General features: G+C 41.9%; 3 protein-coding genes across 9 annotated transcripts; 2 read left to right on the top strand and 1 right to left on the bottom strand.

Moving 5' to 3' along the window:
* Nucleotides 1–22: 22 nt before the first annotated feature.
* LOC103969930 (cellulose synthase-like protein D5) lies at nucleotides 23–3,829 on the top strand. The gene is made up of 3 exons (XM_065130030.1): nucleotides 23–829; nucleotides 1,069–2,670; nucleotides 2,784–3,829. The coding sequence occupies exons 1-3, from the start codon at nucleotides 267–269 to the stop codon at nucleotides 3,736–3,738; spliced, it is 3,120 nt and encodes a 1,039-aa protein (XP_064986102.1). The 5' UTR covers nucleotides 23–266; the 3' UTR covers nucleotides 3,739–3,829.
* Nucleotides 3,830–6,079: 2,250 nt separating this feature from the next.
* On the top strand, nucleotides 6,080–9,044 carry LOC135580768 (GDSL esterase/lipase At4g10955-like). 6 transcript variants are annotated; one of them, XM_065130650.1, is made up of 4 exons: nucleotides 6,080–6,199; nucleotides 6,322–6,368; nucleotides 6,932–7,037; nucleotides 7,907–9,044. In XM_065130650.1, the coding sequence occupies exons 3-4, from the start codon at nucleotides 6,976–6,978 to the stop codon at nucleotides 8,871–8,873; spliced, it is 1,029 nt and encodes a 342-aa protein (XP_064986722.1). In that variant the 5' UTR covers nucleotides 6,080–6,199; nucleotides 6,322–6,368; nucleotides 6,932–6,975; the 3' UTR covers nucleotides 8,874–9,044. The 6 variants fall into 6 exon arrangements, with proteins under 6 accessions (XP_064986722.1, XP_064986724.1, XP_064986726.1 ...); XM_065130652.1 differs by having other exon boundaries at nucleotides 6,322–6,442; XM_065130654.1 differs by lacking the exon at nucleotides 6,322–6,368 and having other exon boundaries at nucleotides 6,098–6,199.
* Nucleotides 9,045–10,557: 1,513 nt separating this feature from the next.
* On the bottom strand, nucleotides 10,558–13,897 carry LOC103969273 (uncharacterized protein At4g37920). 2 transcript variants are annotated; one of them, XR_010492026.1, is made up of 7 exons: nucleotides 13,621–13,897; nucleotides 13,032–13,372; nucleotides 12,747–12,915; nucleotides 11,782–12,026; nucleotides 11,400–11,587; nucleotides 11,019–11,293; nucleotides 10,558–10,770 (listed from the first exon to the last, which is right to left on the bottom strand). XR_010492026.1 is itself a non-coding variant. In XM_009382767.3 (6 exons), the coding sequence occupies exons 1-6, from the start codon at nucleotides 13,799–13,801 to the stop codon at nucleotides 11,134–11,136; spliced, it is 1,284 nt and encodes a 427-aa protein (XP_009381042.2). In that variant the 5' UTR covers nucleotides 13,802–13,897; the 3' UTR covers nucleotides 10,879–11,133. The 2 variants fall into 2 exon arrangements, 1 of the variants encoding a protein (XP_009381042.2); XM_009382767.3 differs by lacking the exon at nucleotides 10,558–10,770 and having other exon boundaries at nucleotides 10,879–11,293.
* Between the last annotated feature and the right edge of the window lie 192 nt (nucleotides 13,898–14,089).

Raw genomic sequence — 14,089 nt, 5'->3', positions numbered from 1 at the left:
AACTACTCCTACTACGGTGATATTCCAACCTTAGGATGATGATCATCATCATCATCAACGTTTTACGTATTTTGAAGGCCTTTACTCTGTCGTTCTCATAGACGATCGGTTGTCATCCCGCTATTTCATCTTGGCCGTGAAGCAATGGAGGAATTGCTCGCGTTTCCCTCGCACCACCCAAACGAAAAGATTGCTCCCCTCAGAGAGAGGGGGGAAGCAGAGGGAAGCGATGCATCCTCGATAGGGAGAGAGGAGGAAGGGGCACCATGTCGTCGACGCCAATCAAGTACGCGCGGCGCACGTCGAGCGGGCGCATCGTCAGCCTCTCCCGCGACGACGACATGGACCTGGGCGTCTCCGGCGAGTTCACCTCCACCTCCTCCGGGGGACACAATGACTACATCAATTACACCGTGATGATGCCCCCAACCCCGGACAACCAACCCAAAGCCGCCGCCCCTGGCTCCAAGCCCGACGACCTCCCGTCGCCCTTCGGTGGCGCCGCGAAGGGCTCGGGCCGACGACGCAGAGGCGTAGGGGAGGAGGGCGACGGAGGAAGAGGAGGAGGACATGGGGCGGGGAAGCTGGACCGGAGGATGTCGGTGATGAAGTCGATGTTGATGAGGAGCCAGACGGGGGATTTCGATCACAACAGGTGGCTGTTCGAGACGAAGGGGACGTACGGGATCGGAAATGCCTTCTCGTCGAAGGACGAGGTCGAGTTCGACGAGGATGGCGAGCCCATTAACATATCGGATTTCTTGGAGAAGCCATGGAAGCCGCTTACGAGGAAGATGAAGGTTCCGCCCGGCATCCTCAGCCCCTACAGGTAACAAGGCAGCACGAATTACAATTAATAGCATAATGTATATACTTTAAAATATTTAATATAATAATCTTCACATACGCCATTGACTTTGGCAACTGTCGATCGTGATGAAGATTAATTTACTTGATTTAAGGAAATGTATAAAATTAAAATATCTAAAAACAAACTAACAATATTTACAGCATTTATATATATGTATATATATATATATATATATATGGCGGCATGCACGCGTGCAGGGTCCTGGTGGTGCTCCGGCTGGTGTTCTTGTCCCTCTTCCTGTCATGGCGCGTGCGCAACCCCAACGCGGACGCCCCGTGGCTGTGGGGATTGTCCATCGTCTGCGAGATCTGGTTTGCCTTCTCCTGGATCCTGGACCAACTGCCCAAGCTCAACCCCATCAACCGCGCGGCCGACCTCGTCGCCCTCCGCGAGAAGTTCGAGACGGCGTCCCCCTCCAACCCTCTCGGCCACTCCGACCTCCCGGGCCTCGACGTCTTCATCTCCACCGCTGACCCCGAGAAGGAGCCGCCCCTCGTCACTGCCAACACCATCCTTTCCATCCTCGCCACCGAGTACCCCGTGGAGAAGCTCTCCCTCTACATCTCCGACGATGGCGCCGCCCTGCTCACCTTCGAGGCCATGTCCGAGACCGCCGCCTTCGCCCGCGTCTGGGTACCCTTCTGCCGCAAGCACAACATCGAGCCACGCAACCCGGACAGCTACTTCGCCATCAAGCGCGACCCTACAAAGAACAAGAAGCTCCCCGACTTCGTCAAGGACCGCCGCTGGATCAAACGCGAGTACGATGAGTTCAAGGTCCGCATCAACGGCCTCCCCGACACAATCCGCCGCCGCTCCGACGCCCTCGACGCCCGCGAACGCAAGCTCGCCCGCGAGAGGAGCGGCGGCAGCGAGGCGAACGCGGCATCCTCGGGCGCTGAAACCAAGCCCGCCGTCACAGCCACCTGGATGGCGGACGCTACCCACTGGCCGGGCACCTGGAAGGTGCCGTCGCCGGACCACTCCAAGGGCGACCATGCCGGGATCGTCCAGGTGATGATCAAGACCCCCCACCACGACCCCCTCTACGGCGCGCCCGGCGACCACCCCTACCTGGACTTCACCGGCATCGACACCCGCCTCCCCATGTTCGTGTACGTGTCCCGGGAGAAGCGCCCCGGGTACGACCACAACAAGAAGGCGGGCGCCATGAACGCCCTGGTGCGTGCCTCCGCCATCCTCTCCAATGGGGCCTTCATCCTCAACTTCGACTGCGACCACTACATCTACAACTGCATGGCCATCCGGGAGGGCATGTGCTACATGATGGACCGCGGCGGCGACCGCGTCTGCTACGTGCAGTTCCCGCAGCGGTTCGAGGGCATCGACCCCTCCGACCGCTACGCCAACCACAACACGGTCTTCTTCGACGGAAACATGCGAGCCCTCGACGGGCTCCAGGGACCCATGTACGTCGGCACCGGCTGCCTTTTCCGCCGCTACGCGCTCTACGGATTTCCCCCTCCGCGCGCCAACGAGTACTTGGGTCTCTATGGCCAGAACAAGCGTCCGGCCCCGCCACCGCGGGTGGCGACCAGCATGGACGCGGACGACCCCTCCGGTCCCTCGCTCGACATGGACCCGGACCTCTGCGCGCCCGTGAAGTTCGGCAACTCCACTATGTTCGGCAACTCCATCGCGGTGGCCGAGTACCAGGGTCGCCCCCTGGCCGACCACCCGGGGATCAAGAACGGCCGCCCGCCGGGCGCACTGCTCGTGCCCCGCACGCCCCTCGACGCGCCCACAGTCGCGGAGGCCGTCTCCGTTATCTCATGCTGGTCCGTGTTTGTCTAAATCCCAAGTCCATTTCCACAACCTCACCGCTTCTTTTAAACAAGCTGCCGTCTTCTTGGAAACATTTCATCGAACATTTGGTTGGGCTTGGCAAAAGGTACGAGGACAACACGGAGTGGGGGCAGAGGGTGGGGTGGATCTACGGGTCGGTTACGGAGGACGTGGTGACGGGGTACCGGATGCACAACCGGGGGTGGCGGTCAGTGTACTGCATCACGAAGCGGGACGCCTTCCGTGGGACGGCGCCCATCAACCTGACGGACCGGCTGCACCAGGTGCTGCGATGGGCCACCGGCTCCGTGGAGATCTTCTTCTCCCGCAACAACGCCCTCCTCGCCACAACCCGCCTCAAATTCCTGCAACGCATCGCCTATCTCAACGTCGGCGTCTACCCCTTCACCTCCATCTTCCTCGTCACCTACTGCTTCCTCCCGGCGCTCTCCCTCTTCAGCGGCAGCTTCATCGTGCAGACCCTCAACGTCACCTTCCTTGTTTACCTCCTCCTGATCACCATCACCCTCACCCTCCTGTCCCTCCTCGAGGTCAAGTGGTCGGGGATCGGCCTGGAGGAGTGGTGGCGCAACGAGCAGTTCTGGGTGGTGGGCGGCACCAGCGCCCACCTCGCCGCCGTGGTCCAGGGCCTGCTGAAGGTCATCGCCGGCATCGAGATCTCCTTCACGCTCACCTCCAAGTCGGCCAACGACGACGAGGACGACATCTACGCCGACCTGTACGTGATCAAGTGGACCAGCCTCTTCATCCCGCCACTCACCATCATCATCGTCAACCTGGTGGCCATGGCGATCGGGTTATCGAGGACAGTGTACAGCGAGATCCCGCAGTGGAGCAAGCTGCTGGGTGGGTTCTTCTTCAGCTTCTGGGTGCTGGTGCACATGTACCCCTTCGCCAAGGGGCTGATGGGGAGGAGAGGGAGGACGCCCACCATCATCTGGGTCTGGTCCGGCATCGTCGCCATCACCCTGTCGCTGCTGTGGGTATCCATCAACCCGCCGGACAATAGCATTCACAGCAGCGGAGGAATCGAAATCTGAACGAACAGGCAGAAACAAAGCGCGCGTGCGTGCTTCCCATCAAGCAGAAATAAACAGCTGTAAAAACCGTACTGTCACATTAAAATATGCTACGGGGAAGATATAAAATTGATTCTATATTTACTTTTGGGCAATTTTTCCAGTAAATATTATTTTTCTTATTTTCTAAATGATTTTTTTTCTCAATCAATCACCTATTATTTTTAATATTCTAAAGATATCCCTCCAAAAACTATCATATATATATATATATATATATATATATATATATATTTGTCATAACGTCGACTATCCAAGTGTTATTAAAATAATATAAAAAACATAAAAATATTATAAATCATCCAAATGACTCCCAATCTCAACTAAAGTAATAAAAAAAGCTTACAAATATAATTTTTTTTATACTTTAGAATCAACGATAATATCAATTATAATATTTTTAGAAACTATAGAGTGTTTTCAAGTAGTTATATGGTGTTTTGGACACCTCATTAAAAAATATTTATAAAAAATAAAAAAATAATGTAAATCACTATAATGACTCTTAGCCTCAGTCAAAACAAATTAGAAGCTTACAGATATAATTTTTTAATTTTTTTATAAACGATGATATAAGAGATAAAAGATCGATGTCGATTATAATTTTTTTAATATTTATATAGTGTTTGTTGAGAAGCATAAAAGGATGGGTATTATATGAGAAATACATAAAAAGAGGATATTTTCTAGAAAATTCATCCATTACTTTTTTTATATATTAAAAAAGATAAATAAGAATAATTATCATCTTAAATTAACTAACTAAGTCTTTGAATTTTCATCCCACCATTTTATATTAATAACTTAATTTTTAAAATTAGAATATTTTTTACTATATTTTATCACTTTGTGGAATAATATACTGATCAACCATGATGTCTCAGTAGAGACTTTCTCATAAATTCTTAGTTTCAAAAAGTCTTACAAGCAAATTGAGAAGAGAGTTGATAATTACTATACATATACTTTAATCCAAATTGATTTTGCACTTAAGATAAGTCTTATAGCTTAAAAATTGAGTTCATATCCCAAAGCTAAAAAAATATAATATTTTTTTATAAATAAATTTTTAAAATTAAGATGAGAGATAGGACGATATTAGATGATCTATTGATTTCGAAGATTTTTCTTCTTGCTTCTACTCGAGATGAGATCAAGAAACAAGAAAACTAGCTCCATCACATAGAACAAAGAAAATAGAAACTAGAAATAGAACACAGATTCCACCCTAGCTAACAAATTGGGAGAATAATTGAAAACAAAATCAATCACTGTAGATCTTGAGCTATCCGTTGGGAAAAGAAATTGGAGGATGAAGGCAAGGAGAGATTAAGATATATAGGTGTTAAAAATATTCAGATATACGAGATTAAATGATAGTCTCATATGGTTAAGGATTAAAAGAGTTGAATTAAATATATATTTAGTTCATAACTTACGATCTTAAGTTTTTGGATTGAATTAATATCTGACTTGACATATTTTAATTTTAACTAGATTAACTTAGACTCACCGTTAATGAATTTTTGACATGGAATAAAAATAGATCTATTAGAATGAAGAGAAATGCATAAAAAAAAAATTCAACACTATCGACATACTATCATATGCCATGTATAAACATTATTGTGTTAGTAGGGTGTGAAGTATGCTTGTGACGTTTGAGAGAGAAAAAGTTCTTTTTTTTCTTAATAAGAAATATAAATCTATTAATTTTTATAAGAAGCAATCTTCTTCTAATAGAGAAACATAAGAGATAGGACATTCTTGAACTAACTAGACATCTATTTCCATAATATATAGATGAGTGGAAGAAAAGTTCCATCTATTTTCTCTATATAGTGTTTCTCAAATTTTTCTAAAAAATTTTCTTTTCATATATAATTAAAATATCTCAAAAAATGAGGATCCATGTGAGTCTTGAAGTCAATGAAAATGAGCTAAGACGTTTTCCCCTGCAATAAAATATGACCCCTTTAATGCCCATGTTAGGATATTCTTGATATGGTTTTTTTTAGAAAAAAAATGAAAGATAAATTTGGATCATATGTTGGCATATGGCTCCCTAAAATTAAATAATTAGAAAAATATTATTAAGATGAGAAAAAGGAGGAAAAAAATTGGAGGAGGAGCATAGGGTTGACATGAATCAATTCAAAGAATTATAAAAAATAATTAAATTATAAGGGTAAATATAAAATTTTAAGTAATTTTTTAATATATGACATCAACTATAACTATAACTATAACTATAACTATATATATATATATATATATATATATATATATACATACCTTTCCATTTTGGATCCATGCCATTCGCAGCGGGAGGAGCGAGCGCCTACCACCTGCGCACGTCTCTTCCAAGCCCTCCACCTCTCGTCCTCATTAGGTTTGTTCTTCCCGTCACGTCAAAGAAAAGGTTCGATCTCGTCCTTTTACCCTCTCCTCTTCTTCTCATTGGTGATTTGTCCTAATCTCTGCTTGGAATAGTCGATGCTTAGGGTTTAGATCCTCGTTCGTCTGATTATGTTGAAATTGCAGGCGTATCATAGGGGGAGTAACGAATTGAATCTGACGATTGGCTCTTGGTACGGTTTCGAACGTCTTTGAGCCATTCGATTTGATTGCCTTGTTGATCGGTTGTGCTTCTCTCTGCAATTAGGTCGAATCTTATGTTCTTCGTATACGTCGGTTATATGTTTGCGCATTAAGCACATAACTTGGGATCTTACAAGAAAATCTAGTAAATAAATAATTGAACAAGTCAAAACATAGTTTTTAATCTTTTGTCGCCAACTAATTATTCGTAGTATATTTAATTATTGAAGCTTAAGATCTTGGAAATGCTGTAGCTTTGTTCCTTAATAATTACATCTTTTTTATGCATCAAAGGAAATGTTAATATTGTTGGTAATATTATCCAAGTGGTATCTACTACTACCATAGAAATGAACAAAATACAACTTGAGCTCGAATTCTGTTAAGCTCAATTGCGCACATCAGCTTCCAAGTCCTATAACCTTTTCTTCATATGTTTTTCAGACCACTAATTTATTAAGCAGAAGGGGCAGTTATTAACAGTTGTTTATGAAACTAGATTACGATCTTTGATTAACTAAGTGCTTGTATCCTTTCCCGTTTCTTGGTGCAGTTCTTTTCAAGTTACCAAGGAACTAGTAGACAAGATACTATATAATGGCCTCAGAAAAAGATGTATTTGACATCTCAGGACCATTGCATATTACTTCTGTAAACTGGTATGTAGAATCTTTAACATTTCACTATTAAAATTATATTTTGGAAGTGCCAATGTTTTGGATATTTGAGAAGGAAAATGTTTGATTATTATATTCGCAACACGAGTAGTCCTGTATTGTTTTCATACTAATGCTTAGATGCATTGTTGGAAGAGAGTGCATGTTAATTTCTCAAATTTTAGATAAACTAATATTTGAAATTTTATATGTGTATTTGTTTTATTAATGTTTGCTTAATAGTATGGAAAGATGACCTTTTCAGGATCTTCAGAGATGACATAACTGGTCTATTTTGTCTTCATCATCATGAGGGATAGATAAACCCTTGTGTTTTTCTCTGTCGAATTGTCTTTTCATTGATTGCATGTGGGAGTTTCTCTTGCCTGGTTTCTTTGATTAAAAATTTTGGTTTTGTATTGCTTAAATACATGTCATAATGGTTCATATCCAGGTCATGATATCGAGATTTCCGTAGCAAACGTGCAGCATCTGCATGTTGTCATAATGTTCAGGTTGCTATGCTAAATAGTACCAGACATATGTCGGACACAATCATATCCATTGGTTTTCTCTAAAAAAGTTGTTCCTCGATATCATGATTATGTCTATTTGTGGTGATATGTGAGATTTGTCCTAATCCATAATTTGTATTCTAGAATTACTTTTATTTGTAAACCTGCACCTATTATTCTCTGCTAGAGATGTCTATATAGTTTCAGGTGTCTGAACAATGATGTTCTTCATATTATGCTTAGAATGCTTGGACTATATACAAGCATGCATATCTTTTTCGTTGATGAAGTTTATTTCTTTGTTTTGCTTTCATGTCATGATAACTTAAGTATTTTCTATTGAACTATGTTTAAAAGGAAATGCTCACATCACCGGCGGTCAGTTGCTGCATGTTTAGTTCAGGGTGCATACGTATCAGAGCTGGATCGACAACATAACCGCAAGGGCCAAGAAGCTTTTGCACCTCCTTGGTGGGAGTTCTTTCAATTTGAACTGTCCAGTAATCTTGTCGATGATGCCGATTCTTCAATCTTTGGAGCAATTTATGAATTTAAACCTGCTTCTTCCAAAGATTCTTCAGTTCAGGATGCCCCAAAATTTGTCGTTGCTTTCAGAGGTACAATACCAAGTAAAGAATCCTTGGCCCAAGATGGATTATTGGACATCAATATCATTCAAAATGGTCTCCACCTTACTCCCCGGTTTGCGATTGCGATGCGAGCTGTTCAAAATATAGTATCAGCTGCAAAAAGTTCAAATGTATGGCTTGCTGGGCATTCTTTAGGGGCAGCCATTGCGACACTAGCAGGCAAGAACATGGCCAAGATGGGAATACTTATTGAGACCTTTCTCTTCAATCCACCATTTGTCTCTGCTCCAATCGAGAGGATCAAGGACACAAATGTAAAGCAGGGAATTCGCATCGCAAGCAGCTTTATCACAGCTGGACTTAGTTTTGCCTTGAAAGACCATCAAGAGAGATCTACACCGGATGATTCCTTTGCCATGTTATCGTCATGGGTGCCTCGTCTTTTCATCAATCCGTGTGATTTTATCTGTTCTGAGTACATTGGATATTTTGAACACCGGAACTTTATGGAGAAGCTTGGAGTTGGAGGCATCGAGAGGCTAGCAACGCAAAACTCCATAGGGGGTCTATTCTTACGTGCGCTCGGAAAGGACTCCGACCCCTTGCATCTTCTTCCTTCAGCGAATCTGACAAAAAATTTGAGCCCTTCCCCTGACTTCAAAATCGCTCATGGTCTACACCAGTGGTGGAGGCCTGATCTACATTTGCAATCTAAGCAATATCATTACGAGTAAATGCGGAACGGAATGGTGTGATTTCTCCAGCAGCCGAACACTAATGCTAACGATTCTTTTGTATGGTGATAAATTATCTAATGTTCTGTATGTGTTTACGATACTCAAATTTTTGAGTTGTTCTTTTAATGTAATGTTGGAAATGAACTCTTGAATTGTACTTCACTGCCATTTTGCACTGAATTAGCTGAATTAAGATGTGCTTATTAAAGCTCCCCGACCATCAGATTGGTGATGATACTTATTATGCCGTGCCACAAGACGATGTATGTACCACTTTGTATCGCCTAAATCAATCACGTTTTTTTGAGAAAATTAAGGCTTATTTAAAATTTTGGATTAATGATTTCTCTTTGAATCAGTGGTTTTTTATTCTAATATAATATTTTTTTACAAGATACTTAAATATTAATCGTATCAGATCTACTTATTATCAAATATTGAAGATCTGAAATCTCATCTGACATATTTATATTTAAAATATTAATATATTAGATCCATTTATAAAGAAAGATCGAACGATATAATTTTTTCTTGATAAAAAGTCTTGTCATTCTAAATGTCAGCACAAAAGCAATGGCGATGGCAATTTGACCCCTTTATTGGTTCATATCGATCCATTCTGCAACACATCCCCCGTCAAACGCCGAATGCTTTGCCCATCAGACCGAGTCATGCAACGCCTTCGGCCTGCAACGTGTGTGCCGCCGGATGCGGAGCTCCGCCGCCTATAAAGACCTTGGGCACCATTAGCTTCCGCCATCAACCGCACTGTTCTTACTCCGACTCACGTCCAAGAAAGCTCCATAAGAAGGGAGAAATGGCGGATCAACAAAACCTGACGTTCAAGGCAGGGCAAGCTGCAGGCCATGCTCAGGTTCGTCACAGCAAAGTTCTTCGATGGAACTATCGACGTTAATACGTTTTGAATAAGATTTGATGAGAAATGATGGTTTGAGTTTGTGTTCCGTGGATGGGATGGGATGATGAAGGTGAAGAAGGATGAGATGATGCAGAAGTGCCAGGAGACGACGGAGCAAGCCGGGGGACTCATGCAGCAGACCGGCGATCAAATTAAGAGCATGGCGCAGGGGGCCACCGACACCATGAAGAACGCCATGGGAATGGGTGGCAGCAACCCCAAGCAGTAGTAGCGGTAGATGGTTCCTTCAATCTCCTCTCGCTGTGGGGGGAAGCATGTCAGCTCATTGTTGACTGCTCTACTCGTTTTGTTCTGTAGTTTGTGTTCTCTTTGGCTGCATGCTTTGGATGCTTAATAAGCTATTAATAACCCAAGTTTTGGAGATTAGAAGAGATTGATGACTTTTATGTGATGATTGTTGCGATTCCATTGGATAAGGATGATTGATTAGATGTCTTTCGTTGGATTAATGAGCTTTAAAGAAAACATTAAGATAAAGAGATCGACGATAACAATAATAAAGTCATAATATCCCAATATTAGATGAATCTTTGTTCCTTATTGAACTCCATAGAAGATATTTCAGACTAATAGTATTATAAAAACATTTAAATATTTAATTTTATATCTTTTAATAAAATCATAATAATAAAATCTTTTTAGATCTTTCTCTACCATAGCGTTTATATCTCCTTGGTAAATATATTTTAAATTATTCTTTCTAAACTTTATGTATCGATTCTACATCTAAACTTTCACAAATCAACAACACAAATTTTTTTATCGATGACTAACACTCATATCAATAAAACATACGCAGTCCGACAACGCTAGAATGCATTTTATAAGAATGACATAAACCCTCAAATTTAAGTAATAAAAAACTTGGGATAATTACTTTCGACGAGTGCCGATAAACTGACAGGCATCATAGCAAGAACAAATTTTCTCTCTTGAAAGCACCACCGAGTCCAGCTGCAGTAAGATTAACAGATACTGAGTGATTTAGCATTACAGATTTCCATAAATGAACTCTCAAAACAAAAAAAGAGTTCCTCTGAGAGAAGCTACAAAATCTCAATATAAACGATCGAAAAAGATGCCAGCAAACGCACTGGAACTTTGCATTTGTTGTCATATAAAGACATTTATGCGCGTGTGCGGTAAAGAAACAGCAATGTCTGATAAGAGATATGAGACAATGCCAAGACATCAAGTGATACCTAAGAGTTAGCAGATATTTCCAACACAGAGGAAAATTCACAACTTGCGCCTTGGGGATAAGAAGTTGTGTTACTCGGATGCAGATCATCTTATCAAAGCTTAACGAGGGTGGGACTAGAGAAAGTTACTCTGGACTACTTTCTTCAATTCCTCTAGTCGCTGAATAAACTTCGGGTTCATCAAGTCCCTTGCTTCTCTTATCAGCGTACCTTCTCTACTGAAATTGTAAGCATCCAGCACGGTCTGAATCCAAGTATGCAATGCCTCAGGCGTTCTGCAGACAGCAAATAAAAGTTCAACCAAAAGTACTTCAAAATTGAAAAGACAAATGGAGGACAAAAAAATATAATTAAAATTTTCTACAAAGTCACAAGACTTACGTGTATAAACAGTCAACATCCTTTCCTTCCAGTTCAACCCCAGGTGTAAAAGCTTCTCTCAACGCATGTAACTGTTCCTCAGGATCCTTAATTGTGAGGAGATACTTAAGTATCCTGATTTCCTTTGGCATAAGCCTCTGAAGATTTCCTACAGCAGTCTTGTACAGATGATACAATATGTCCTTTGCCTGAGCATAGTTTAAACCAACATCAAGCATATTGAAGAACTAGGAAAATGTTATAATAAATTCATCAATACAGAGAATGAAGTTTTCCCGTATTATTCGACTTCAACAGAAAGCAAAAGATAGAAACTTCTACACAAACATACAGAACCTCTTTATAGCCTATGATTCATCAAAATGAGTAGCAGTTCTTATACCTCATCCTTCATCATGTTTGTTTCTTTGGCAGCTGACCAAGCTTTGGTGATCATCAACATCAATGCAGAATCAAGTTCTTTTTTCTCTGCGAGATTGTCGATCTTCCTGCAGGCAGCATCTAAAGTAGGTGAACTAATTATATCATTAAACTTCAACTCAGCGGCATTCAGGGCCTCGATGCTTTGTGATGCATTGTCATATGCTTGTACAGCAGCTATACAAACATTTCCGATCCTTGCCAGTTCTGTTGAACAATGTTATGATAGAAAAAGTTATTCCCAAAAAGAATAGACGAGTTACTAGAAAATGAAGAAGTGCATAAGAAAAGTAAGATCACCACCAGATCCTCATCATCATAGGAATCTTCCACAAACAAAGCTTAGTAGATCATCTTTATCACAAAAAAAAAAAAACCAACATTGATACAAGTAATGACCTATGCTTCTGCATATATACACAGATGTAGAATTATGTCTTTTGTTTGTCAGTCATCATCAAGCATCATTAAATTACTTATATGCATAATTATCAAAACACAAAACAATGTCTTATATCAGCTAAGGAAATAGGAAAAGAACTAATATCAATTAAGGTCAAATAATAATCTAACTGAAAAGACTTAACATAAAATCTACTAAATAAATAAAATACAGTCTATAATTACAAGTTTCTTGTCTGCCTAAAATCTTTATGGAATGATTCCTAACATTGAAATAATCTACATAACGAAGTGATGATGGAGATGTTCCAATCAGACGCATATATCAAAAAGTCACACTCAGGAGTCCAGCAGCTGCAACCTCACTAAAATAATCAGGCCAGAATGTCCAAAGACAAGAAGATAATTACATATGCACTGCAAATCAAGAAAAACTTCAATAGCCTATGTGAAGAGCCATATGCACAGCAAGTCAACAATTCGTCATGCAACATTGTGAAGAGCCATATGCACAGCAAGCCTTACCATTTTGTTTTGAAGGCTCATTATAGTAGGACTCTGCCACAGTATGAAGGTGGACAAAGAATTCCTTGGTGAAATCTTTGCGACGCCTAGCAACAATAGCACTTATTTCATCTGGTGCCTCTTTAATCACTTCAAGAAGTTCATTATGCCTTTGCACATCATCATCAATCTGAAAATAGTCGGACCCAAAAAAAACATTGCCCATCAATATTATTGCATAAGCTGACAAAAAGCAAACGAATGGATTTGGAGATTTGTGAGAGTGCCATAGAAGTGCAAAATTACCTCTTTCAACTTCCTTCCCAGCCGGAGAAGCTTGTGCTTCATCCCTGGATCACCCTCACGATCTGCTCTTTCCTCACATCGCCGGTAAAAATGTGGCCGGATATTACTCCATTCCTTGCTAAAAGCTAATAACCTTCTCCAATCAGTTGTTGTCGGCTTATCAACCATGAAGACCTCAATTAGCTTGTCACAAACTCTGGTCATCTTAGAATCATCGACACTTCCTGAGCCGCAATCACCTTCAGTGTAATCTTCACAGACAGTCGCATCCTCGGACTCTGTAACGTTCGATGAAAATCTTTCGGTAGAGCTGCTTGGGGTCACTGTCATATCACCCAACGCTGCAAGAAAGCAAGAGGATGAGTACCTTGAGAGGAGAGAAACGAGACTCAATCACCTGATATCACATAGCTCCCCGAAGTCAGGTGAGCACAATGAATCTCAATCTCTAATCAATAAAACACACAGAATCTGCAGGACAGGCTAATTTAGGCTCAAAATGACTGACAAGTCGAGATATTTTCTCTAGTCGAACCATCGACTACTCAAAGAAATCAAAGAAAGCGGAAAAAACCCTGCGTTTACTTACCTCTGATTGCAGAGGAAGGGCGAAGGGCTTCTCTTCTGCGATAAGATTGGGCGCGAGGAAACCTTGAAAGGGAGAAGGGAAGCGAAGAGACCCTAGTGGGAATTGAACTCCGGGGCGAGCGGGAGCTGATGTGGAGAGGGAGGCAGGGTGTGCGAACGAGGGAAGAAGAAACCATCTCCATGATGGATCGTTAGGGCTTTTAGGGTTCGGAGGGAGCGACACGACCAGAAGCGGAACACCGAGACGCCTCCGCCGCCGTCGAAGATAACGGCGTTCGCCTGCAACGCGATATTTCTCTTCGCAAAATTACATATTTATTCCAACAAGAACTACAAAATTACATTTATGCCATTTAGTTATTTTTATTTCAGTCAATTCTTTACAACTCTTTATGATAATAAATAAATAGATAAATAAATAAAATGATTTACATATTGTCTGTTTTTAACTCGAGTAGACTAACACTAAT

Source organism: Musa acuminata, chromosome BXJ2-10 (assembly GCF_036884655.1).
Source record: "Musa acuminata AAA Group cultivar baxijiao chromosome BXJ2-10, Cavendish_Baxijiao_AAA, whole genome shotgun sequence".
Taxonomy (NCBI): Eukaryota; Viridiplantae; Streptophyta; class Magnoliopsida; order Zingiberales; family Musaceae; genus Musa; species Musa acuminata.
Note: the sequence above shows the minus strand (reverse complement) of the source record. Positions and strands in the feature narration are given on the sequence as shown.

Excerpts from the sequence above, each read along its gene's own strand:
- LOC135580768 (XM_065130650.1), top strand. The coding sequence starts at position 6,976 with ATGGCCTCAGAAAAAGATGTATTTGACATCTCAGGACCATTGCATATT. Across the intron at positions 7,038-7,906 it reads CATATTACTTCTGTAAACTG|GAAATGCTCACATCACCGGC; the intron begins GTATGTAGAATC and ends TATGTTTAAAAG.
- LOC103969930 (XM_065130030.1), top strand. The coding sequence starts at position 267 with ATGTCGTCGACGCCAATCAAGTACGCGCGGCGCACGTCGAGCGGGCGC. Across the intron at positions 830-1,068 it reads GGCATCCTCAGCCCCTACAG|GGTCCTGGTGGTGCTCCGGC; the intron begins GTAACAAGGCAG and ends GCACGCGTGCAG. Across the intron at positions 2,671-2,783 it reads GTCTCCGTTATCTCATGCTG|GTACGAGGACAACACGGAGT; the intron begins GTCCGTGTTTGT and ends GCTTGGCAAAAG.
- LOC103969273 (XM_009382767.3), bottom strand. The coding sequence starts at position 13,801 with ATGGAGATGGTTTCTTCTTCCCTCGTTCGCACACCCTGCCTCCCTCTC. Across the intron at positions 13,373-13,620 it reads CCCTTCCTCTGCAATCAGAG|CGTTGGGTGATATGACAGTG; the intron begins GTAAGTAAACGC and ends GCTTTCTTGCAG. Across the intron at positions 11,588-11,781 it reads CAAACATGATGAAGGATGAG|GCAAAGGACATATTGTATCA; the intron begins GTATAAGAACTG and ends AACTATGCTCAG.